Raw genomic sequence first — 26,382 nt, 5'->3', positions numbered from 1 at the left:
ACCTGCATCCTCATGGATCCTAGTTGGGTTCTTAACTGCTGAGCCACAAAGGGAACTGCCCAGAATAGAATATTAACAGCACTCTAATTGCCCTTTAAAATTTCTGCTATTTGATATTTAATTATGATTACTTATTTTAGAGTGGATTATATTTTCCCTGGGATTTTGCCATCCCTGGGCTGGAAAATTTCAGCATTGCTGTCTGCTTTCTGTTTCAATTAAATCCAAAATTAAAGGTTTTTATAGGACTTCTTCAAAATAGTCCTATATGCACTAAATAAAATGTTACAGCTTTGGGAAAAGCTATTACATTCTAGAAGGATTCTGATGAAAAAATATCTTCTCCTTTTCCATATACACTGATTAAGATAAAGAAAATAAAGATGACTTTTGAAATAACCAATACTTAACTTCCTTGGCATTTGACATTAAGTTAAAATAAATATTTAACATCTACTTGTGTACAAAGCAGTATGCCGCCAGTCTGAGAAACTGAGATGCGAAGTTTACATACAGCTATAATTGTTACTGTAAAAATTACCAGACAAAAAAACCCATGTGAGCTTTGAAAAGGGGTCATAAGAAAGCTTTCACAGAGTGACAAGACATTTGGATGTGTGAGGCAAGGGGCATTCTATGCCCAATGGATAGCATGTCTAAGAGGTGCAGGATCCAGAGAATCCTGGAGGAAGTGCAGTTTAGCTGGATGGTAGTGAATGAAGGAGAGTGAGGAGAAGGTGAACTAGGTTATGGAAGGCTTTCAGTGACACACAAAGGGCTTGGATATCATTTGGCAGGAAAGAGTCACCAGTTTCCAAGGACAAATCATGTTTTACCATGTATGGCAACAATTAAGGAAAGATAATGAAGACTTAAGATAGAAACTGTAAGGATGGAAAAGTGGTGGATTTAAGAGACATTTAAGCAACAGAAGTGAAAGGATATGGTAACTTAGATAATGAGAACTAATGAGCAAGGGGAGTCTGAAGAAAACAGCCAAGGTTCCCAGTCTTGGGTCACTAGCAGTGTGCACATCTTGGTAATAAACTGTTGCTCACCTCCTCTGCTCTATACCCAGTCTTCAGTACCCCCTTTAAGACTCATCATACAACCGACCGTGTCTGTAGACTTCCTCTGCATTTTCCCCATTCCTCCCCAAAAGTTGAAGGTTTTCATCTCTGAATGCAGCTGGCACTTCTCTGTGCCTGTCCTAAGATTTACCACATTTTACCTTGAATCATTTATCTAGTTGCCTGCCTAAAAAATGCTTTCACATATGTTGTGTCATCTAACTCTGAGAAAAACTCAGGCAGGCAAAGCAAATACTGTTAAATTTTTGATCTACACATGGGGACACTTAGGGAGATTAAGTGACTTGCCCTATGCTGCAAAGCCTAAATCTGGGATTAAACTTTTTGTTCCAAGTTCATAACTAGTAACACCATCAAGCCTTATCTTTCCTGTGAGATTACATGCCTCCTTGAAAACGAGGCTTAATTTCTATACAATCTTTGATAAGATTAAACTAATTTAAATAAATGAGAAGTAAATGTTATATTTGGGTAAGCTGCTATACAGAGAGTTTTAGGACAGCATTGCAACCTTTCAGTTTTAGCCAAGTTCTGTTGATAAAAACTAAGAAATCTTTTAGAGATGGGACTGTTACATAAAATCTTCCTTTAAAATTCTGTCAAGTCTCACAAAAATAAATATTTACCTGATGTATTGCCAGACCCATGCAAGCCAGGGTTTTCTCAGGTGTATCCCTTAATTCATTTGCTACATTCGGTATCAATTTAGCTACTTCATCATCCTCTGTCAATTCTTTAAAATCCACCAAAATACTTCCCTTTCTTTCTATTTCATCCTATAAAATATTAAGGTATAAAAACAATGATTGCTTTTTCAGAGTCAATTATCATGCCTGAGCATTCAATTATAAACTTTGAGAAAGCATATATTATTACTAAGGCGATAAGTACTACAAGTTTTGTACTACGCACAGTTTTAATATTAAAATACATCAACTCATTTATGGCTTTAACAACCCTTTGTAGTAGGTACTAGTGATACCATTATCCTCTAATGATAGATGAGAAAATTGAGGCACAAAGTAAGTAACTTGCCAAAGTCCACACTGCTAACGTGGCAAGCTGGGAGCTGGACCAAAGCAGCCCAGTGTCTGTCATCACAATTATTAGCACCTCGAATATACCGCTCAATAAGATGACATATAAAGGTGGACTAATAGCTTTGTGGTACAGGAATCTTACCTTATCATATAAATCAATACGCTTTGTGAAAAAATTTTCAAATGTTTGAATCTTCTCAATAAAAGGAGAGCTGTCACTGTAAACTAATTCAAAAATGGCATCAGCATTAATAATCATTACATATATTTTTCATGAGACAAAATACCACACACACAGTAAATGACTTATCCAATTGCTTTGCATTCTGATTACATTTAGATAAGAAATGGTATACAATGTATACACAAGATTCTAAGGCATGCTTAGGTCTGTACAATCTGAAATGAAGACAGGAAGTATCTCTTCCTAAAAGCCCCGATATCTGAAAATCTTTACACTGAAGCTGTGAACCTAATAGTACTTATTAGTTCACACAGCTTTCATAATGAAGACAAAGCTTGACACATTAAACTATTTTCTTTAACAGTGCTAAAGACAATGCCTTTGCACAGAAAATTCTACTAGTCCAAAGAGCCACTTGTCAAATCCCTTCCTGAGATCAGGGGCAGCAGACCACCTCTTGACTCTGGTTCCAAAATTGTACAGTTATCTTCCGCAATGTAAAGTTCCATAACATTTTCTTTTCTTTTTTTTTTTTTTTTTTTTTGTCTTTTGTCTTTTTGTTGTTGTTGCTATTTCTTGGGCCGCTCCCGCGGCATATGGAGGTTCCCAGGCTAGGGGTTGAATCAGAGCTGTAGCCACCGGCCTATGCCAGAGCCACAGCAACGCAGGATCCGAGCCGCGTCTGCAACCTACACCACAGCTCACGGCAATGCCGGATCGTTAACCCACTGAGCAAGGGCAGGGACCGAACCCGCAACCTCATGGTTCCTAGTCGGATTCGTTAACCACTGCGCCACGATGGGAACTCCCATAACATTTTCAAACTGGTCTCTCACACAGCAACGGTACAATGAATCAGTCTGGAAATACAACTGGTCAAAGGTGCTTTGTGAGTTCCATCTTTAGGACTAGTCCAAAGACTACTTCTAATGTTCTGAGCTAAATGTCAGGGAAATAGTGCAGGTGCTGGTGGCTAAACCAACATCCTAAAGCAACAAAAGACACATCAACCATGAAACATATCTAAGTAATAGGAAAAAACAGACTCTCAATATAGAAAACATTTGTAAGCACTTTATTCATTCGCAAAATGAATACTGAGTTCCTGGTATGGGGCAAGATCCTTGGGCTTAAGCAATGCACAATCTATTAGGGAAAAAGCACAGATATATATAAACATAAATGCCACCTCTCAAAAGACATATAATAAGGACATGATACTATCAGAGAATAGAAAAGACGATTCTTCAAACCCACAGAGACAGATGTATAATTTTAACTGGTATTCTGGATTATAAAAAGGAGATCTTTAACTGTGTTTCTACACAAACTGTTGATGGTTGTCTCGGTTCTAGGTCAACCTTTCTATTTTCTCCTCAGTGATTCTATGATCAAGATCTGAACACTGCATTTCCCAGAATCCTGTTAGGTTCTGTCAATTGGAGGCACTTTAGAGATAGGAAAGAAGGGAGGGAGGAAGCTAATTAGTTTATTTTTGTTTTCAATCCTTTTTAGCATCTCTCCAGCTACGGAGGATAGGTCCAGTTCTAGCCTGCAACTCCAGGCACCAACCATGCCAACCTCCTACCAGAATTACCAGCAATACTCAGCTTTAACTTGCCTCAGTGGTCTGAGCATAGCTCTGAAGGATACCCTTCAGAGAGCCAAGCACAGCTTTGTAGGGTGCCTCTCAAAAGTCAAAGCCACAACTAAGAATTCAAACCTCCTTTGAATTTCTAGGTTCTGGTAACCTTAGAAATACTTACCTTTTGTTCCATCAGTCATAAGGGTGGTTGCTGCTTTTCAAAGTTAAAGTTATTGTCTGGGGCCTTACCTCAATGTTCCCTTTTTGATCTTTTCGTCTTCTATCTGTACATCCAATTCTCTGTATTAAATCCCCCTTTTGAAATATCTACTCTGGTTTTTTTCTGACTGATACAAAAATGAAAAATAATGATCTTAAAACAGAAAAATAATTTGATTTGTTGGGTAAACTAAGACTAAAGAAGGGGGAGACAGATACACACATATGTAAGCCAAATGAATTATTGTAATATGAGATATAGCATCCAAAGACCAGTTAAGAAAATAAGACTTGGAGTTCCCGTCGTGGCGCAGTGGTTAACAAATCTGACTAGGAACCATGAGGTTGCAGGTTCGGTCCCTGCCCTTGCTCAGTGGGTTAACGATCTGGCGTTGCCGTGAGCTGTGGTGTAGGTTGCAGACGCGGCTCGGATCCCACATTGCTGTGGCTCTGGCTTAGGCTGGGGGCTACAGCTCCGATTCGACCCCTAGCCTGGGAACCTCCATATGCCATGGGAGCAGTCCAAAGAAATAGCAAAAAGACAAACAAACAAACAAAAAAACAAACAAAAAAAGAAAATAAGACTTATGGTACTTTCTGCATGTTTAACCCTACCTACCTTCAGAAAAATAAAACTTCCAGCCTTTATATGGTATGAATTGATCCAATGTTGATTGTAGTAGCAAAGACTGTGGGGTTTTCTCTGAAAAAACAAACACACAAAAAACCATAATTCAAGGTTAACAGAAACAGAGCAAACTTTTTCTCCCAATTTGCTTTTTCCTTTAACAATGAGGACATAACATGTTAACAGCAGAATATCTAAGTTACAAGTTTCGGTAAGAATTTTGGGTATTAACATTCAAATACTACCTTAAAGGGTAATGTCAAATAAAACACAGACTGAAATTTGAGTTTAACTGCTTTTCATGACAGGCATGAACAGATTCCTTCATGAAGGAAAAAAGCCTGAATATTGGCCTCCCCTACCAGGATGCTTTCCTGTGGCTTTATTCAGGTTAAGCCTATGCTCTCGTTCTCTCCATTTTCCTGAGAAGCTCCCACCACCTCTTCCTCTTTTCCAGCTTTGAAACCTTCCTCGTCCAAATCCTCTGCCTCTATATGCTCCATTCATGTCTTCTAAAAGAGAGAGATTAAGAAAGTCCTCATCAAAACAATAGAGGAAATAAACAACAAGCACAGGGAACTATATTTAATATCCTGTGATACACCATAATGGAAAAGGATATGAAACTAACAGAACATTGTAAATCAACTATATGTCAATAAAATAAAAAACAAACAAACTATAAGGGAAACAGTGCTCCTAAAAGTATTAACAGGGGTTCCTGTCGTGGCTCAGTGGTTAACAAACCCAACTAGTGCCCATGAGGACACAGGTTTGATCCCTGGCCTTGCTCAGTGGGTTACGGATCCAGCGTTGCTGTGAGCTGTGCTATTGGTCGCAGATGTGGTTCAGACCCCAAGCTCCTGTGGCCGTGGTATAGGCTGGCAGCTACAGGTCCAATTCAACCCCTAGCCTGGGAACCTCCATATGCCAAGGGTGTGGCCCTAAAAAGACAAAAAGACAAAAAAGAAAAGAGTATTAACATAGTAAATAAACAAAAAGTAATATATATTCTAGTTTAAGACTCGCAGATAGGCTTGCAGTGTTGCACAACATGGTACAAAACCCAAATACTCTACAGTTACTCTTCTGATCCTCATCTCTTTTTAAGGTACACCACAGATGTTTAACCAAGTATACTGAATGCTTACACCTTTTCTTATTTTTTTTTTTTTTTTTTTTGTCTTTTTGCCATTTCTAGGGCTGCTCCTGTGGCATATGGAGGTTCCCAGGCTAGGGGTCTAATCGGAGCTGCAGTCACCGGCCTACACCACGCCACAGCCACAGCAATGCGGGATCCAAGCCGAGTCTGCAACCTACACCACAGCTCACGGCAATGCTGGATTCCCAAACCACTGAGCGAGGCCAGGGATTGAACTCACAACCTCATGGTTCCTAGTCGGATTCGTTAACCACTGAGTCACGACGGGAACTCCCCACCTTTTCTTATTTTTATTTATTTATTGTCTTTTTGCTATTTCTTGGTCCGCTCCTGTGGCATATGGAGATTCCCAGGCTAGGGGTCGAATCGGAGCTGTAGCCACCAGCCCAGCCCACTGCAATGCCGGATCGTTAACCCACTGAGCAAGGGCAGGGACCGAACCCGCAACCTCATGGTTCCCAGTCGGATTCATCAACCACTGCGCCACGACGGGAACTACCTTTTCTTATTTTTATCATGGGATTTATCATGGAACAGGGTACCTACATGTTTCAATCTTTCTTTTTTTCCCCGTACGGGCCAAAACAGGAAAGAAGTTAATTTTTGAGAAGATTTACAACTGTATATATAAAAAAAGGAACAAGGCCATTTCTAAGCCAATACTGATTAGATGAGTTGTCTGGAATGTTTACATAAATTTGTTGAAATACAATAAAGTTTTCCTGAAAGTATATTCATATTTGTTAATATTTTACTATTAATTTTGGCTAATTATTCCTTCCCACTTTTTTCTACTTTGTACATAGTGAAGTATTCTTTTTAGGGCTAAACCTGAGGCATATGGAAATTCCAGGGCTAGGGGTCCAATCGGAGCCACAGATGCCAGCCTACACAACAGCCACAGCAACAGTGGGATCTGAGCCGGGTCTGTGACCTACACAGCTCAGAACAACACTGGATCCTTAAGCCTCTGAGTGAGGCCCGGGATCGAACCCACATCCTCATAGATATTAGACAGATGGGTAACCTGTTGAGCCACAACAAGAACTCTGAGATACTCATTTTTATTAAACTCAGATCCATAAGGATAATTGCTGATTCAGTAGCAATATATCAAAATATAAATGACCTTTATAAATGAGTTTTGGGAGTTCCCATCATGGCTCAGCGGAAATGAATCTGACTAGGATCATGGGGATGCAGGTTCAATCCCTGGCCTTGCTCAGTGAGTTAAGGATCCAGCATTGTCGTGACCTGTGGTGTAGGTCAAGAACATGGTTCGGATCCTGTGTTGCTATGCTGTGGCATAGGCTGGCGCTATAGCTCCAATTTGACCCCTAGCCTGGGAACTTCCACATGCTGTACCTGCAGCCCTAAAAAGCCAAAAAAAAAAAAAAAAAAAAAAAGACTAGTTAGGACCCAACATTGTCACTGCTGTGGCTTGGGTTTGATCCCTGGCCCAGGAACTTCTGTGTGCCATGGGCACAGCTAAATAAATAAATCTTTTAACAGTTTTAAAATAATTCATATAAGTAGAGTATAAATCAGTGAAACCATTCTGTATAATACCATAATGGTGGATATATGAAATCAAGCATTTGTCAAAACCCATGAAACTATACAACAAAAAGAGTGAATCCTAAAATAAACTATGGATTTCAATAATAACCTATCAATTTTGGCCCATCAATTGCAACAAATGTATCACACTAATGCAGGATGCTAATAATAGGAGAACTAGGGATGGGAAAAGGGAAGAGAATTTAAATAAGGACTCTCTGTACTTTCTGTCCAATTTTTTGTAAACCTAAAACTATTCTTAAAATTAAAATCTATTTAAGAAAATAGTTTACCCATACAACACAATATAATAAAACTAGACCAACAATCCAATTAAAAAATGTGAAGAGGACCTGAACAGACATTTTTCCAAAGAGACATAGATGGCCAATAGGCACAGGAAAAGATGCTCACATCACTAAGCATCAGGAAAATGCAAATCAAAACCACACTGTCACCTTACACCTGTCAGAATGGCCATTGTCAAAAACACAACAAATAATAAATGTTGGGGAGTATGTGAAGAAAAGGGAACCATAGTACAGTGTTGGTGGGAATATTAATTGATGCAGCCACTATGGAAAACAGTATGAAACTTCCTCAAAAAACTAAAAACAGAACTACTATATGATCCAACAACTCCACTCCTGGGTATTTATCCAAAGAAAACAAATGCTAATTAGAAAAGATACATGCACCCCAATGATCATGACAGCATATTCACAATAGCGAAAATATGGAGCAACCTAAGTGTCCATGGGTGAAAAAAAGATGTATGTACACACACACACACACACACACACCCGCCACACACAAGGAACATTAGTCATTAAAAACAATGAAATTCTCAAAGTTCCTGTTGTGGCTCAGTGGTAACAAATCCCACTAGTATCCAAGAGGATGTGGGCTTGATCCCTGGCCTCGCTTAGTGGGTTAAAGGATCTGGCATTGCCGTGGGCTGTGGTGTAGGTTGCAGACATGGCTCAGATCTGGCATTGCTGTGGTGTAAGCTGGCAGCTGCGGCTCCAATTCAACCCTTTAGCCTGGGAATTTCTATATGTCTCGGTGAGGCCCTAAAAAGACCAAAAAAAAAAAAAAAGAAGAAAGAAGAAAGAAAAAAAAAGAAATTGTCATGTGTAACATAGGCAGATCCGGAGCATTTTATGTTTAGTGAAGTAAAGCAGAGATAGATACTATATATCTTCACTTATATGTGGAATCTAAAAAAACCCAACGAAAAAATGAATAATAATATTAATATTACAATATAATAATAATAATACTCTGCTAATACGAAACAGACTCACAGATACAGAGAACTAGTGGTTCAGTGGGAAGAGGGGTGAGGGGAGGGGCAAAATAGGTAAAAAGTATTAAGGGGTATAAACTGCCAGTTATAAACTAAGTTAAAGGATGTTAACAGGATGTAATGTACATTACAGGAAAAACGGCCAATATGTTATAATAACTTTGTTTTTTTTTTTTTTTGTCTTTTTGCTATTTCTTGGGCAGCTCCTTCGGCATATGGAGGTTCCCAGGCTAGGGGTCTAATCAGAGCTGTGGCCGCCAGCCTACGCCAGAGCCACAGCAACGCGGGATCCGAGCCGCTTCTGCAACCTACACCACAGCTCACGGCAACGCCAGATCGCAACGCCAGATCGTTAACCCACTGAGCAAGGGCAGGGACCGAACCCGCAACCTCATGGTTCCTAGTCGGATTCGTTAACCACTGCGCCACGATGGGAACTCCTTATAATAACTTTGAATGGAACATAATACATAAAATATTAGGTCACTATGTTGTTTACCTGAAACTAATACCTTATAAACATTATAAATAATATTTTAATCAGCTATAAACAATAATAAACTATAAATTCAATAGTTCATTCCCAAGGGTTAAAATGTATAAAAATATACCCATACTCTAACGCAATTCATTACCAGGCAGCGTATCTGCATCTATATTTATTTACTTATTTTTATATTTTTGTCTTTTGCCTTTTTTTTAGAGCTGCATCCACAGCATATGGAGGTTCCCAGGCTACAGGTCTAATTGGAGCTGTAGCTGCCAGCCTACGCCACAGCAACGCCAGTTCTGAGCCGCGTCTGTGACCTACACCACAGCTCACGGCAACGCTCACTGAGCGAGGCCGGGGATCGAACCCTCAACCTCTTGGTTCCTAGTCGGATTCGTTTCCGCTGCGCCACAATGGGAACTCCCGCAGCTCTATTTAAAAAGATTTAATTAATACGTTAATAACTAAACAAGTTCACGATCTTAAGGCACTAACATGGCTTTGATAATCATGTAGACCACATCGTACGTCAAGAAACTGAAGCAAAAAAAAAAAAAATTAACTATGTGCTTGGGCTGTGCGATGGAAATCCTGTGAAATCAGACTGTTATGATCATTATAAGCTACAGATGTGATAAATTCATTTGAGTAATAAAAAAATGAAATAAAATTAAAAAAATTAACTGATCAACTGGTGACAGAACGAAGCTCAAATTTCCTATCCACATTCCCAGGCTGAAGCTCTCCTTCGACAACGCTATGTCCCCTATCTTTCTCAAAGGAGGTAATACAGTGGGAATAACTACTAAGGAGTAGGACTGGAGAAAGAGGCAAGGACCCGCCCGTCGAGCTGCTATGCTTGGTCAAATACCTCGCTTCATTTAAGTCTTCTCAGACTAAGTTTTTACTTGCAAAGGATGACAGGTCACAGAGCTCTCTTAGTTCGTGGATGGGTTGGCTCTCCCTTCCTAGCTGGGGGAAGCTCGGCGGAGCGGAGGAGACTCCACGGTCCGAGCTCCTCAGATGACTCTGCCCAAGTCCCGCAGACTCTTCGCCCTCAGCTTACCTGACGTCCCCGGGAGGGGCCAAGGATTGTACGTCAAAGCTGCTCGGGGACCTCGGCTTCTCCACTGAGGCTGCAGTGGGTCGCCGAATAGGTCTACTTCAGGCAGCCACAACAGGGTCTGAAACCTAACTCCAGTCTTCTAAGTTCTTTTTTGGCGCTTCTGTGACGCAACTTCCGCCCGTAGCTGCGGCGCGACCGGAGGGGCGAGATGGAGGGCAGCCAATCAAGGAGATCGGCCAGACGGAAGCTGTGAGGCTCCCGGAAGTTGTCCTGAGGCTCTGACCGGAAAGCGGAAGCGGTGCGCAGCACGTGGGGGAGGTGCAGATCTCTGGGCTCAGGCGTCCCCTTGGTTTGTGCGGGGCCAGGCCGCCGGCGGCGACAACCCTAGACGAGGGGCGGAGCGCAGGGAACTAGAGAGACGCCGCGGAGCTCAGAGATCGGCTGAGCGTCATGGAGGGCTCTGACGAGCAACCGGGCCCACAGCCACCGCATCCCGGGGATCACTGCATCCGCGACGGCGACTTCGTGGTGCTGAAACGGGAAGATGTGTTTAAAGCAGTGCAAGTCCAGCGGAGAAAGTAAGTCAGGTCTCTGGCCTTATGGTTTCCCAGCCCCCACCTTCAGGAGACGCTCTCTCTCATTAACTACTCTCGGGTCTTCGCACCTAGGCATTTGCATCCAAGACCCCGTTCTCAGCCCCTGGGATCCGTCTCACCCCACCTGTCTTAAGCATCCCGCTTAATCTTTCCACAGAGTTCTTTTCCCATTCTTGGCTTTAGGTGCCTTGCCTCTTTCACCATCCCTGTCCCGGAGTTCTTTTCCTAGGTTCTTGAGGTCTTCTTTCCTATCTTCTCACAGAACCCCTTCACCCTCTGATCTCACCCTTGTCTCCCAGAGTCCACCCAACGCCCCATCACTACTTTATTTTGTATTCTTGAAACCAATACTTTTTTCTTCTCAGATTTTCTGATTGGAAATGTGTATGTGCTTCCAAGTACATAATTTTGAAAAGTGCTAATACTAATTATTTAAACTTTTTAGTTGAAATATAGCAATGCAGCAAAGTCCTTAGGTCATAAGTTGGATGAATGATTTCAGAGTTACACAGCTGTATAGTAACTGTAGGTGAAACTTCGGTTTCTCTCTTGCATTGTCCTTTTAAGTTACTTTATTGTGAAATGTGATTGTTAGAGTATACTTCTCAATAGTGTGCTCTTTCAGACAAGAGCTTTTTATTTCTAAGGAGACATCTCTATTTCTGAAACATATTCTTTAGACAGTCATTTTGAAACATTTCCATCAGTTTTCTTGGCAGCAGCCATAGCATTAGTTTCCATTTTATTTAGAAAATTAAGCTTTGAGCTCAGTTACATCCCAGGCCAGATTCTCCCTTCACTATTCCTCAAGGCTGCATTCATCTGGTTGTGCAGAAGCAATCCTGGCTCTCTGAGCAGACTCTGCAAATACCACTTTTTCCCAGCAAAGCACACAGGGTCCACTTTTCCTGACTAGGGCAGTGACCTCCTGTTAGGCCAAACAGTTTGCCTGACACACTCTGCTTTGCCTACCAGACCAGCTGCCAGAGGGATAAACCCAGCCTAGCTCAGACGCAGGGGCACTCTGCTAGCCCTGGGGTACTCAAAGGATGTGGTGGGGGAAGATGCACATCTGGGCTGAGCTGAGTTTCAGCCTCTCTGAGGGGGTTTATGTCAGTGTATATTTTGAGTATTAAATGTTAATCACTGAGGACCCAGCAAAGAACAAGAATTGACCCTACCCAAATACTTGGGGAGAGTCACTGAGATGGTTCAGATGAGGAGATTTAATGAAGAAATGACAGATATACTTACAAGAGATGTGACAAAGTTTAGAGAACCACCAGTAGAGACTGGTGATGCACCCAAGGGTCTAGAATGTTGGGAAGCCTTCAGCATGAAAGGCAGTCTTTGCATCTGTCCTGGTTGGCTTCATAAGAAAGAGAAGGTATGGGATGGGGCATAAAGAAAATTACACAGTGCGCATCTTTCAGGATTCAGAGTTCTGTTTACATGGGCCATGTCCTGAAGCTAAGCATGGCTTCCGGAGATCCATTTATTTCCTGGGTAGACTGTGTGGTATAATGGAAAGAACGAGGCTGCATTCAGACAGGCTAGGACTTGAATCCCAGTTGCCACCATATAATTCAATCTTGGACATGACATTTTTCCCTGAGCTTCAGTATTAATCATCTGGAAAGAGCTGTGTCCTAGGATTACTGAATTGATAATTAAATCAGAAAGTATGAAACCCCTGGCACGTACTACCTAACCTCTGATTGACACTCAGTGGATGTTAGTTATCTTCTTTTGAAAGGAAAGTTTTTTGTTTTGGTAGGATTTCCCTTTTAAATTTTACAAAGATAAAATTCTGGGTAATGGGAAAAGTTAAAATTGCCTGGGCTTCAGTAGCGCCCCATCAGTGTTAGGCACCACTAACACTGATGTGTATCTGTAAATATCACTTGCCTTTACTGGATACCTTTCAAAGAAAATGGCCAGTGAGGCCAGAAAATTTGTCAAGTCCATGTCATCTCAATGATCGTTAGTTTTGAGATTTTCCTGTAAGTTACAAGAGGAGTTTCACAATATGTGTCTTAGTAGCCTGGCAATCTTGGCAGCCTTTTATGCTACTCAGGAAATCCAAAAAAATCTATGAGTTTGGACATGCTATCACATAGCGCAAATTGGAGCCAGACCAGTACCTCTCAAGAGGAGTGTCTCCTGTTTCTTGTTTCTTGTTCCAAATTCAATGTTTTTTTGTGGCTTCTTTGTTAATTTTATGTCTCTGCCCCAACTCAATTTTCTCTAGTTTGTTTTTTGGTTTATGGTTAGAGATAATGTTGCTGATCTTCCTTTGTGGAAACCAATTTTAAAATAAACTAGATTAAACATATCTTTCCAATACTGAATGCAAATGAGATTCAGCTAATTGACTGCATTTCTTCCCCAGAAAAGTAACTTTTGAAAAACAGTGGTTCTATCTGGATAACGTTATAGGCCATAATTATGGAACCACATTTGAAGTGACCAACGGAGGAATTCTTCAGCCGAAGAAGAAGAAGGAAGAGCCTACTTCAGGTGCACTATACCACTTAAGATGTATGAAACTGATGATCTTTTGAGCTGGCTACTCAGAAGTCTATCAACCCCATTTGGTTCTAAATTGCTAGCCATGATCTCCCCAAAGAAATCTAAACCCATCATCTAAGAACTGCAGCTTGGTAGAGTGAATTACTGATTTAGCCTTTGGCTAATTTTTTAGATACCTTTGAGATACCTGGGTTCTGGCTCCTTCCCACCATTAATCAGCTCTTGAACTTTGGGCCAGGCATTTACTCCCTTGAGTCTTTGCAGCTTCAGTGTAAGAGCAGATATATAGCCCTTTCAGTGCCTAGAAGAACAGCTTGTGAGGTAGTTGGCACATAGGGCGAAGGATAAGATGTCTGGCTTTGAATTCAATTGACTAGGTTTAAGTTCCATCTTCATCACTTGCCTTTGTAACCTTGAGCTAGTTATTTGGTTTCTCAGGTTCATCTTTGGAATGTATTCAAATTGCTCATCTTTAAAATAGGGCCATAAACACATCTAATGCCCAACCTGTAATGAGCGTTAAAATCACATGTACACATAGGAAGTTCTTGTTTTAAAACTTTTTTTTTTTTTCTTTTTGCAGCCACACCTGTGGCATATGGAAGTTTCCAGGTCAAATAGTACCTGCAGCTGCCAGCCTCCGCCACAACCACAGCAATGCTAGATCTGAGCTACATCTGCAACCTACACCACAGCTTGAGGCAATGCCAGATCCTTAACCCACTGAGCAAGGCCAGGGATTGAACCTGCATCATCATGGATACAAGTCAAGGTCCTAACCCGCTGAGCCACAACAGGAACTCCCACATAGGAAGTGCTTAACAGTGCCTTGCCTGTTAAAGTAACAGCCCTGTAATTTTAGCTATCATTAATTAAAATTAAACCCTTAAACACTTATTAAAATAAGTGTACTTAAAATTTTTAAAACAATTATTACATTTAAATAGTTGGAGTACTATTGAAGTTCCAATTCAAGCCAGTTTATTAAATACTTTAAAATTAACATGCATATTTTTCTTAAGCACCAAATATATTCCAGGCATGACTAGCCACTGTGATGTTAGCAGTTCATGAGATGGACCATCCCATAAAATTTACCTAGCAGTGGGGAACATCAAAAGTAATCAAGTAGATTAGCAAACAGCATAATGTCAGATGGTCATGTGTGCTATGAAGATGATAAAGCAGGGAGGTGTACTGAGGGCTGGTTGAATGAGGTGAGATTTGGCTGAGATGGTGAGGTCAGAGCTGAGTGATGGATAGGATCCACCCACTTGTCATAAGCGCCCTCTAGGCAGAGGGAACAGCAAGTGCCAAAGCCCTACATTGGGACCATGCTGGTGCGTCTAAGGAATAGAAAGAAGGGCAGTGTGGCTGAATACAGGGGTTAAGAAATAAGGCCTGAAAAAGTAGCCAGGGGCCAGATCATATACAAGCTTGCAAGTCATCTTTGGAATGTATTTGAATTGCTCTAGGAAGCCACTGTGTGGTTTTGTGCATTGGAATAGATGCACCGATTTGCATTTTAAGAAGAGGACTCTGGAACTTTCCCTGTGGCTCATAATGTAACTACTCACTATTGCATTGAGTTGTCTCTGCAAGGGCCCTAGTTCGATCCCTGCCTAGGAACTTCCATGTGCCACGGTAGCGGCCACGTGTTTAAAAAAGAGAGAGAGAACTTTGATGTCCAGATGGATTGTAAAGGGGCAAGAGTGGGAAAAGGAATATGAGAGGCTTAGAGTGGTCATGTCAAGAAAGGTAGTGGATTGGGGTGGGGGCACAACTGGAAGGCCAAATTTAAGTGGCTGATGGGCTGGGTGTGGATATGAATGTAGAGGAAGAAAGATTTTTAAGTAATTTTAGATCATATGTGTTACAGAGCAATTTTCTTCCTTAGAGACCAAAGAAGCAGGCACTGATAATCGAAATATAATCGATGACGGGAAATCTCAGAAACTTACTCAAGATGACATAAAAGCTTTAAAGGACAAAGGCATTAAAGGAGAGGTAAAATTCAAAGGACTTTTTGTTTCGTTTGGATTTGGTTTTCAGGAAATTGCCTGGTTTTTAAAGCACACTTTTCCTAAGGTAAAATGTAAAAATACTGTACATTTCTGTTAAAAATAGCTTGGAATGTAAATGCAATTCAGTGTAACAAAGATTTTGTTTCTTACAGGTGGGAATATAAATGAAAATGACTTATTAATATTATTAACAAAAGGGAATTTGATAACTTATCAGAGCTTAACTTTGTTCATTTTCAGTAATGTTTTCAGCCAGTGTTTTCAGGACTGACAATTTCCTTTACCTCTTTCTCCCTTTATTGTGTATCTCTGTTTTACTTGGATTTATATGGAATTATGAACTACTTATATTTTAATACAAATTCTAGATAGAGTATAAAAATATAAAGTTCATCCACTTGGACTTCTGTGGAAAAGGGCCTGGAGATTCAGACCTTTGGATACAGTCTGGGGTAAGAAACCTTTGAAGTTACCTGTGCTGTGAAAATAAAATTTCAGGAAATCTACTTGCTCCCTTTCTCATAGGAAATAGTTCAACAATTAATTGAAAATAGTACAACATTCCGAGACAAGACAGAGTTTGCTCAAGATAAATATATAAAAAAGAAGAAAAAGAAGTAAGTAGTTTTTGTTTTGAAAGGATGAAAATATGAAATCTTCCTATAGGTTTATAAAATATATCATTAAAAAATAAATTGTTTTTAAAGCAGCTTTTCAAAATTGATGCTGTTTTTTCTTCCCCCAGATATGAAGCCATGATTACTATTGTGAAGCCATCCACCCGCATTCTTTCAGTTATGTATTATGCAAGAGAACCTGGAAAAATTAAGTACGCTTTGTTTCCTTTCAAAACTATAGTTGGGGGAAAATATGTCTTTAAGAAAGTCATGATTTTAAGTAAAATGAAAATCTTGCTCATCTGCATAAAGTGTCCTCCTACTTCATAAATTGTAAGTCCTGTTTTCCTATTGCTCCAAAGCAATCAGTAATCTTAACAACATAATTTTTATGAAACAAGCAAACCAAACTTGAAAAATGATGATTAAAAGAGCAGCTTTTGCTTACCTAAAAATGAATAAATCCTCCTTTTTTCCTTAGCCACATGAGATACGATACACTAGCCCAGATGTTGACATTGGGAAATATCCGTGCTGGCAATAAAATGATTGTGATGGAAACATGTGCAGGCTTGGTGCTGGGTGCGATGATGGAACGCATGGGAGGTGAGATTTAATGTTTTCAAGTTCGTTAAAACCCCACTGTGATTTGAGTAGAGGGGTCTTAAATTCAAAGTCATGGAAAGCGAGGTTGAGTTGCTGTTAATGAGAAGTTAGTGAAACGATTTGGCTGTGCCTGCACAGCTCCAGACTCTGAGACTTTCTACACTTTCCACATCTCCCAGCCTGAGCTGTGTTGGCAACACAGTGTCCTTTCCAGCTTCTGTATCGGTGGGGATGGTTCTGAGCCTGTTTCTGACTAGTACCTCTATTTAGTAAACTCTAAGACAGCTGGTATTCATTTTTTTTTTTTTTTTTTTTTTAACCCATATTGAAGGGTTTGGGTGGGAAGAAAATTACGGAAGTATTTTGTCCTGAAAGAGTACCATATAGCCTGATTTGTCTGCCCTTTCTCTGACTCTTTTGAAGATAAGATGTTTTTTTTTAGGGCCGCATCTACAGTATATGGAAATTACCAGGCTAGCGGTTGAATTGGAGCTGTAGCTGCCAGCCACAACCACAGCCATACCAGATTCAAGCCACATCTGTGACCTATACCACAGCTTGTGGCCATGATAGATCCTTAACCCATTGAGCGAGGCCAAGGATGGAAACCACATTCTCAAGAATACTAGTCGGCTTCTTAACCTGCTGAGCCACAGCAGGAACTCCAAAGATAAGAATTTTTGCTTTTTGTTTTTTAGGGCTGCACCTTCGGCACATGGAAGTTCCCAGGCTAGGGGTTGAATCGGAGCTGCAGCTACTGGCCTACACCACAGTCACAGCAATGCCAGATCTGAACCACGTCTGCAACCTGCACCATAGCTCATGGCAGCACAGCATCCTTAACCCACTGAGTAAAGGCAGGGATCAGACCGGCATCTTCATGGTTACTGGTCAGGTTCGTTACTGCAGTAGGAACTCCTGAAGATAAGAATTTTTAATTGCCCTCTATGAACATTGGCCTGGGGTGTAGCTGAGAGCCAGTCACCAATCATGTGACATCACAGGGTTTTACTGTAGTGCTAGGGCAGGTACACTTCTTTAAGACTTCCTGTTTACCCGTTTGGAATTATATTATCTCCATTGGGAATATTAATAGACTCCAGATGGACCCCTCCAGAGAAGCTGCATCATCTTCAGCCTCTGAACAGAGTAAAGAGACCTTCAGCCTTTTTACTTATTACCCTGAGGGTCGCAGAGTCTAGAGTTGCCTCCATTGAGCAGATGTTTATTTCTTTTATCTGTTCAGGTTTTGGCTCCATTATTCAGCTGTACCCTGGAGGCGGACCTGTTCGGGCAGCAACAGCGTGTTTTGGATTTCCAAAATCTTTTCTCAGTGGTCTTTATGAATTCCCCCTCAACAAAGTGGACAGTCTCTTAAATGGAACGTTTTCTGCTGAGATGTTATCTTCAGAGCCAAAAGACAGCACCTCAGCTGAAGAAAGCAATGGCACGCTGGAGGAAAAACAGCCTTCAGAACAAGAGAATGAGGACAGCGTGGCGGAGACCCAAGAGAGCAGTCACCCAGAAGAACAAGAGACGATGGAAATGATCTCTCAAGACCCAGAATATAAGGAGCCTAAAGAGAGAGGAAGCAAAAAGGATTATGTAAGAATGTTAAGAGTTCCCACTATCCTCATTATCCTTCCTCAGGGCTTCCATTAACTTCATGTAAGCACTGAGATTTGGTTTGGCTTTGGAGCATTAGCTCCCAAGATAGTAAATATCAAAACGGACAGTGTGTGTGTGAGTGTACACGCATGTGTGATTTAGTCTTTGAGATGGAGCTTTAAGAGACAGATGTGCTGGATAGTTAGCTTGATGATGGTTCTATAACATAAGGGCTCTTTTATGTGTCTTCAGCTTCCTCATAAATGACCTCCTTCTGTTGCTTCAGTCCAAGTTGATAAATATTGTTAAAATGTTTTGACAGACCAGTGTTTCCATAAACCCCTGACTGAATGATCTCAGTATGTTGGTTTCTTATGTTTCCTCTTGAAGATTCAGGAAAAGCAGAGGAGACAAGAAGAGCAGAAGAAAAGACATTTAGAAGCTGCTGCGCTGCTGAGTGAAAAAAACGCGGATGGGTGCGTTGATGAAAGAACACAGGCAGTGTCTCAGTACTCGTGGGCTCTGCTTCAAGCAGATGTGCATTCTCTGGCTGCTTGTCTGCTTTGGTTGTAGTGGAAGCAGACATGATGATTCTGTCCTGGGTTTTTAAAGAAAGGAGGCTGCATCTGGCAGAAGTGGGAAATTGATTATGCTGATTTCAGAGTTTTAGAAGAAAATGAAATTTCTCAAGTAGTGGTGCATCAGCTGGGGCTGTGTTGTCCTGCACTGCAGTTGATGTGATACTGGCTGAAGTTGAGGGCTAAGAAAAACCTGACAGGAGAGGTAGATTCGGGTATCTGCAAAGCCAGTATTGCAATGTTGGGTTTGTTTCCAGATGATTTTTTTAATCAAGAATGTCATTAAGGAGTTCCCATTGTGGCCCAGTGGGTTAAGAACCTAACTAGTTCAGGTTTCAAGAGGAGGCAGGTTCAATCTCTGGCCCTGGTTGGAGGGTTGGGGATCCAGTGTTGCGATGAATTGTGGTGTAGGTCACAGACGCAGCTCAGATCCCAAGTGGCTCTAGCTGCAGCGTAGGCGTATAGCTACAGCTCTAATTGACCCCCAGCCTGGGAACCTCCATATGCTGCTGGTGCAGCCATTAAAAAGCAAAAAAAAAAAAAAAAAGAATGTTACTAAATGCCACATAAAGTTGCCAAGTAGGAGAGCTTGTAATCCAGTTTGCCTTTCTTAGAAAGTAAGAGCTCATGATTTTACTCTTTGGAATTTCTACAATGTTGTATTTCACGGTCTTCCTTGTGTGAGTCATACAAATAAATATTAGAACATCTTAAATGAATTTTAAACCTATACTCTACTTTGGGGTTATAGAGAAATAATTTGTCTAACACTTTCCTTGTAGTTTAATTGTAGCTAGTCGTTTCCATCCTACTCCACTGCTGCTGTCTTTGCTGGACTTTGTGGCTCCTTCAAGGCCATTCGTGGTCTACTGTCAGTATAAAGAGGTAATGCTGAAACGGAGTGGACAGGGATTATTGCATCTGAATGTTGATTCTCAAATTGCAGCCCTCAAAGTAATTGTTAACAGAACTCTGTTTACATCTTTAGCCTCTGTTGGAATGCTACACAAAACTGCGGGAAAGAGGAGGGGTCATCAACCTCAGGCTGTCTGAAACCTGGCTTAGAAATTACCAGGTACGTGTCATTACAGCTGGTCCCAGCGAGCTGCTCTCCTGGGTTGCTGGCTCTTTGCAGTGGTGCCGGAAGTTGTTAACCAAGGATATCCCTGTTTCTGACTACAGAGATGAAAGTCTCAAATTTGAAACTCAGAAAAAGTGCCCTGACCTTCCCTGACCCTTCTTTTTTTTTCTGTGCCACTGTCTGTTACTTAGTAACTTGAGTTCAGAGACATTTAAAATGCAGACAACTGGGGTTCATGTTTCCCCAAGGCTTCCAGATCACTGTGGAGAGAATGACCAATAATAGCAAAATCCCTAGGCTAACAAGAAAGTGACCCTCTTCTCTCTGCTGGGATGTCTTTGCAGCAAGTGTTCAGGATTGCCTGGTGGGCTCCGTGTCATTTCAGGTCCTCTGGAAGGTATATGCCAGGCTAGAATTAGAAGTATAAGAGATTTTTTAGAGAAATGCCTTTGAAAGGCAGGAAGAGAGGGAGCAGGATTAGGCCGGGAGAACTGGCAGACCGTGACACAGGTCTGATACCTGTGACACAAGTACTACTCTGAGAAAGTCTTGGCCAGGATGACCATGAACCCTAGAGCCAAGATACCCACGGAAGGGGCCCTGTGCTGGGTGGAAATGGTCCAGTCCTGGTACCCAGGTCAGTTATCAACTTGGAAGAGTCTGTAGCCTCCCTGGGTATAAACGCTAGTGCACATCTCAAAGAGGCAGTATCTAGAGGCGCTTTGTTTCTTCAGCTCACAGATCTGGGGTTGTGCCTCCATGGCTGCCACGGGCCCTGGCCTGTTTTCTGGACATTTTACCTAATTCAGGACCCTCTGCAGCCCTGGGCAACCCTGCCTTTCGCAGTGGTCATCTTATTTAGTTGTGGGAATAGGAGAGAATAATTTTTGACAGTTTAGAGTATTGGAGAAGGAAGGCTCTGGATGTATGTCCAGTAGCTACTTCTCTAAAGCACTACGCTAACCAATTACACATTCACCACAAGAAACTTGCTTCGGGCTTTTATTTTTCTTTCTTTCTCTTTTATTTATTTCTTTTCTTTTCTTTTCTTTTTTTCTTTTTTTCTTTTTTTTTTTTTTTTTGGCTTTTTAGGCATATGGAAGTTCCCAGGCTAGGGTTTGAATCAGAGCTGCAGCTGTCAGCCTGTGCCACGGCCACAGCAACATTGGATCCAAGTCACATCTGTGACCTACACCATAACTCATGGCAACACTGGATCCTTAGCCCACTGAGCAGGGCCAGGGATGGAACCCACATCCTCATGGATACTAGTCAGGTTTGTTTCTGCTGAGCCACGATGGGAACTCCCCAGTTTTATTTTTCAAAAGAAAAATCACTTAAGTCAATTACTCTGCTTTTATATGATACTGTCATGTGAAGGAAGGAACTCCTTGGACATTGGTCTGATTAAATTAGTCTCTTCAGGAAAATCTGTGTCATTTAATTCTTATTTCCAGCATGTGTTTTGTTAACATGGGCTTTTTATCTGCTTAGGAAAACATGAATATCTTTCTGTCTTGATTAGGTTTTGCCAGATCGAAGTCATCCCAAACTACTGATGAGCGGAGGTGGGGGGTACCTTCTCTCAGGCTTCACCGTGGCCATGGACAACCTTAAAGCAGACACTAGTCTCAAATCCAGCACCAGCACTTTAGAATCATACAAGACTGAAGAGCCAGCAGCTAAAAAACGGAAATGCCCGGAGTCTGACGCTTAACCTTTCAAAGATTGCTTTGATTTTTGTTCTTAGGCATTTTATAGTTAGGATGTAAACTTTAAATGCCATTACTAATTGTTTTTTCATAGCCTAAGAATAAGAACATGTCTATATACCTGTTCCTAGGAAGGACAAGTAAGCCTTTTGTCCACCTCTGATGCAGATGGATTTGGTCTGTCAAAACCTGGAGCCAAATCCCCAAGCCTAGAATAAGCAGTGGACTAGTATATGGCCAGTTCTGTTTATTTCACAAAAATTCTCTAAGTACTTTTAGTACTCTGTGCAAATATCTTGAGAATTTAGGCATCTGAAAAATATATTTATACAACATGTTTGTTTTTATGTTAAGCTAAGTGGAATAACCTGCCATCAGTGAAACTTGGGTACTAAAAGGAAGGAATTTGTGGAAGAATTTCCTCTGTTTGATTACACTCTCTTCAACCTAAGCAATATGAATGTGTGTGAGATTTACAGTACCAAAAATGTCCACCCTTTCTCCCCCAATGGAATAAACTTTTTAAAAAATGTTATATTTTATTATTTTATAGTTGACGACCTAGGAAAGCTCTGAATATTTATTTTACTGTTGTTTTTGTCCATAGAAAGGTGTAGTAGGGTAGTTTTTTGCATTAATATTCCAATTCCTCTCTTTGTTCCAAATAAAATTTTGTGTGCTATTCAATTAAAGGCAACAGAAATTCTTTTCTCTCCCCAGAGACTTAGAGCAATAGGTACTTGCATATGGATGTTGGTATATGCATATACATATGCGTATTTGTACACACACACACACACACACACACACACAGAATGCACTGTCTATGTGAACAGTAGCAAAGTTTAGTGCTGGACTTAGACCAATCCTAATTGCATTAGTGTCACTCTTTGTCAAATATATTTTAAAGTGCCTTTTTTGATGATTATTAATGCTGGTTTGTTGAACTTTGGCATGACTAGGTGGTTATTAGCCTTTCTAAGCTCTGAAAAAAATGTAATCAAATTATTTGGTCATCTGCTGCAGCCAAGAAAGTGTTTGGAGGAAGCCAAGGGTCCTGTCCATTTGAGAGTCTGAGTCTTGGTCACTAAACATACTCATTGTGTATTGTCCACATCATTAAAGATGCAAATCACCCAGCAAGGAGCATCAGTGGTTAATGAACCCAACTGAGATCCATGAGGCTCAGTGGTTAATGAACCCAACTGAGATCCATGAGGACCTGGGTTCCATCCCTGACCTCACTCAGAGGGTTAAGGATCTGGTGTTGCCATGAGCTGTGGTATAGGTCACAGATGCGGCTCAGATCTGGCATTGCTGTGGCTGTGGCGTAGGCTGGCAGCTATAGCTCTGATTTGACCCCTAGCCTGGGAACCTCCATATGCTGAGAGTGCAGCTCTAAAAAGACGGGGGGGAAAAAAAAGTTGCTTCTTCCTAATAGCATGTACTATTCTAAAAATGGCCAGTGTGATTAGCAAGTACAGTTCTGATTCTTTTTTCTGAAACCAGTTGCTTTTAAAGAATAAAAGCATTTCCTACTGTGATCTGTCTGACTTAATGATGCTGTATGATGCCGCGCTCACTGGCTTTCACCTGATTGTGACAGGTGGTTTACACAAGAAAATCTCACCAAACACATCCTTACAGTTGTCACCCACATGCAACCAGTCAAGTTTGCAAAGCACAATATATGCACAGACTGGATTCAGTAGTGGCTGGTGTCCACTCGTCACTACTCGAACCACCTGCTTGAAACTCAACCAGTTTTCAAGCCCCATCCCATTCCATTCAGTCTGGGGGTCTGCGCTGCAAAGACTATGTGCCCATATAGGTACCACTAGTGTTGACTTGTGGACTACTTCATGTACCGGGTTAACTCAGAGTTAAATTTAACCTGTTGCTCTTTCCTCATTCATGTAATTTACTTCATCTTTGAGGATCGATGACTTAATTCAGTGGCTTGAAAATTTAGTGTTCACCAGAATCCCCTGGGGGGCTTATTAAAACACAGACTGCTGGGTTTCACCAAGTTTCTAAGTAAGACTGGGATGGAGCAGCAAATTTGCATCTCTTAAGTTTCCAGATAACACTGGTGTTGCTGAATCAGGACCCACGCTTGAGAAACACCTGTGTGTACAGCCACATCACAAGTGTCTTGTTTATAAAGTACCTTCAGAGCAGATTAGTAGGTAATGCTATGACTACCATACATCCAGTTACAAGGAGAGTTACATGAAATAGGACTTTAATGACTCCGTTGTGGCTCAGTGGCAACAAACCTGACTGGTATTCTTGAGAGTACAGGTTCAATCTCTGGCCTTGCTCAGTGGGTTAAGTTTTTGGCATTCCCATGAGCTGTGTTGTAGGTTGCATACGAGGCTCAGATCTGGCATTGCTGTAGCTGTGGTGTAGGCTGGTGGCTACAGCTCTGATTTGACCCCTAGCCCAGGAATTTCCATCTGCCAAGGGTGCGGTCTTAAAATGACAAAAAAAAAAAGGTGGTGCAACGGGATCCAGCTTTGTTTCTGTGGAAGTGCATGTTTGCTCCCTGGCCCACCAGAATGGGTTAAGGATCCAGTGTTGCTGCTGCTGTGGTGTAGGTTACAGCTGGGGCTTGAATCTGATCCCTGGCCCAGGAACTTACGTATAATGTGGGTGCAACCAAAAGAAAAAAGTAAAGACAAAATCATTTTGTAATGTCCATCTTACTTCTCCATTGGATTAGGATATATACACTGGTGCCAGTTAGAAGATTTTGTTGTTGTTTGGGTTTTTTTGCTTTTTAGGACTGCACCTGTGGCATATGGAAGTTCCCAGGCTAGGGATCTAATCAGAGCTACAGCTGCTGGCCTATACCACAGCCACAGCAACACCAGATCCAAGCCTAGTCTGCTAACTTCATTACAGTTAATTTCATTTTCTTTGTATATAAATATATATATACACACATTCATATATTCTTTATGTATATATATATTCATGTACTCAGTACAAAAGTCTATGTTTTTATACCACTTTTAAATGAATGTTATTACATTTATAGGTGTACAATGATCATCGTGACCCAATTTTATAGCATTTCCATCCCAAACCCTCAGCACATCCCCCCACCCCCCAACTTGTCTCATTTGGAGATCATAAGTTTTTCAAAGTCTGTGAGTCAGTATTTGTTCTGCAAAGAAGTTCATTGTTGTGTCCTTTTATTAGATTCCACATGTAAGTGATAGCATTTGATATAGGTGTCTCACTTACTGACTTCACTTAGCATGATAATTTCTAGGTCCATCCATACTGTTGCAAATGCCGTTATTTCTTTCCTTTTCATGGCTGACTAATATTCCATTGTGTATACGGACCACATCTTCTTTATCCACTCCTTTTGTCAGTGGACGTTTAGGTTGTTTCCCTGTCTTGGCTATTGTATATAGTGCTGCAATGGACACTGGAGTACATGTATCTTTTGGAGTCATAGTTTTCTCTGGATAGATGCCCAGGAGTGGGATTGCTGGATCAAATGGTAATTCTATTTTCAGTTTTCTGAGGAATCTCTGTACTGTTTTCCACAGATCCAAATTACATTCCCACCAACAGTGTAATAGGATTCCCTTTTCTCTACACCCTCTCCAGCATTTATTGTTTGTAGATTTTTTTCATGATGGCCATTCTGGCTGGTGTAAGGTGGTACCTCATAGTATCCATGAGGATGCAGGTTTGATTCCTGGTCTCACCCAGTGTTTTACCAACCTGGTATTTCAGTAAGCTATGATGTAGGGCAGCAGCTGCAGCTCAGACAAGGAGGTTGGCTCATGCCACTATTATTCCACATAGTTTTGGATGTCCTAGCCATGGAAATCAGAGAGGAAAATGAAATAAAAGGAATCCAAATTGGAAAGGAAGAAGTAAAACTACCACTATTTGCAGATGACATGATACTGTACCTAGAAAATCCTAAAGACTATAGCACCACTTATTGAAGGGACTGTCTTTTCTCCATTATATATTGTTTCTTCCTTTGTTATAGATTTCTTTGACTGTAGGTGCATGGGTTTAATTCTGGGCTTTCTATCCTGTTCCACAGATCTATATTTCTGTCTTTGTGCCAACACCATATGTTTTTAATGACTGTAGCTTTGTAGTATAGTGTAAAGTCAGTGAGCCTGATTTCTCTAGCTCCATTTTTCTTTCTCAGGATGGCTTTGGCTATTCTGGGTCTTTTGTACTTCCAAACAAACTTTAAAATATTTTGTTCTAGGAGTTCCCACTTTGGCTCAGTGGAAACAAATCTGACTAGCATCCATGAGGACACAGGTTCGATCCCTGGACTTGTTAAGTGGGTTAAGGATCTGGCGTTGCCATGAGCTGTGGTGTAGTTTGCAGACGCATCTTAGATCCTGCGTTGCTGTGGCTGTGTCACAGGCCAGCAGCTGCAGCTCCGATTTGACCCCTAGCCTGGGAACCTCCATATGCTGCAGGTATGGCCCTAAGAAAGACAAAAAAAAAGTTTTTTTGTTCTAGTTCTGTGAAAAATGTCCTTGGTATTTTGATAGGGATTGCCTTGAATCTGTAGATTGCCTTGGGTAGTATACTCATTTTGATAATATTGATTATTCCAATCCAAGAGCATGGTATGTGTTTCCATCTCTGTGTCATTTTGATTTCTTTCATCAGCGTCTTATAGTTTTCAGAGTATAGGT

At 41.1% G+C, this 26,382-nt stretch overlaps 2 protein-coding genes across 7 annotated transcripts in view; one reads left to right on the top strand and one right to left on the bottom strand.

The window, feature by feature from the left end:
- MCM8 (minichromosome maintenance 8 homologous recombination repair factor) overlaps positions 1 to 10,498 on the bottom strand; it is a 46,949-nt gene extending 36,451 nt beyond the window's left edge. Inside the window, exons 1-5 of one of the 3 annotated variants that reach the window (XM_085004447.1) lie at positions 10,335 to 10,498; positions 5,110 to 5,259; positions 4,739 to 4,822; positions 2,274 to 2,356; positions 1,718 to 1,867 (exon numbers count right to left, since the gene is read on the bottom strand). In XM_085004447.1, coding sequence (XP_084860573.1) covers positions 1,718 to 1,867; positions 2,274 to 2,356; positions 4,739 to 4,822; positions 5,110 to 5,254 — 462 coding nt within the window. In that variant the 5' untranslated portion in view covers positions 5,255 to 5,259; positions 10,335 to 10,498. The remainder of the gene's footprint in view (positions 1 to 1,717; positions 1,868 to 2,273; positions 2,357 to 4,738; positions 4,823 to 5,109; positions 5,260 to 10,334) is intronic. The other 2 variants (XM_085004448.1, XM_085004449.1) reach the window with 2 other exon arrangements.
- Positions 10,499 to 10,619: 121 nt separating this feature from the next.
- Positions 10,620 to 22,375, top strand: TRMT6 (tRNA methyltransferase 6 non-catalytic subunit). Of its 4 annotated transcripts, none has more exons than XM_001927396.6 (11): positions 10,620 to 10,912; positions 13,323 to 13,450; positions 15,360 to 15,469; positions 16,012 to 16,103; positions 16,232 to 16,315; positions 16,585 to 16,709; positions 17,956 to 18,314; positions 18,708 to 18,793; positions 19,678 to 19,780; positions 19,884 to 19,970; positions 21,502 to 22,375. In XM_001927396.6, the coding sequence occupies exons 1-11, from the start codon at positions 10,785 to 10,787 to the stop codon at positions 21,691 to 21,693; spliced, it is 1,494 nt and encodes a 497-aa protein (XP_001927431.3). In that variant the 5' UTR covers positions 10,620 to 10,784; the 3' UTR covers positions 21,694 to 22,375. The 4 variants fall into 4 exon arrangements, with proteins under 4 accessions (XP_001927431.3, XP_084860588.1, XP_005672738.3 ...); XM_085004462.1 differs by having other exon boundaries at positions 16,232 to 16,436; XM_005672681.4 differs by having other exon boundaries at positions 15,342 to 15,469.
- Positions 22,376 to 26,382: the final 4,007 nt, after the last annotated feature.

The sequence above is a fragment of the Sus scrofa genome, chromosome 17 (assembly GCF_054392235.1).
Source record: "Sus scrofa isolate SSC_HxYL_T2T_F1_AM1 chromosome 17, Sscrofa_HxYL_maternal_Yorkshire_Landrace_v2.0, whole genome shotgun sequence".
Classification (NCBI taxonomy): domain Eukaryota; kingdom Metazoa; phylum Chordata; class Mammalia; order Artiodactyla; family Suidae; genus Sus; species Sus scrofa.
Note: the sequence above shows the minus strand (reverse complement) of the source record. Positions and strands in the feature narration are given on the sequence as shown.

What these genes read in the sequence shown, in the direction of transcription:
- TRMT6 (XM_005672681.4), top strand. Translation starts at nt 10,785, where the DNA reads ATGGAGGGCTCTGACGAGCAACCGGGCCCACAGCCACCGCATCCCGGG. An exon ending in GAAGGAAGAGCCTACTTCAG is followed by an intron (nt 13,451 to 15,341) that starts GTGCACTATACC and finishes TATGTGTTACAG; the next exon opens with AGCAATTTTCTTCCTTAGAG. An exon ending in GATGATGGAACGCATGGGAG is followed by an intron (nt 16,710 to 17,955) that starts GTGAGATTTAAT and finishes TTATCTGTTCAG; the next exon opens with GTTTTGGCTCCATTATTCAG.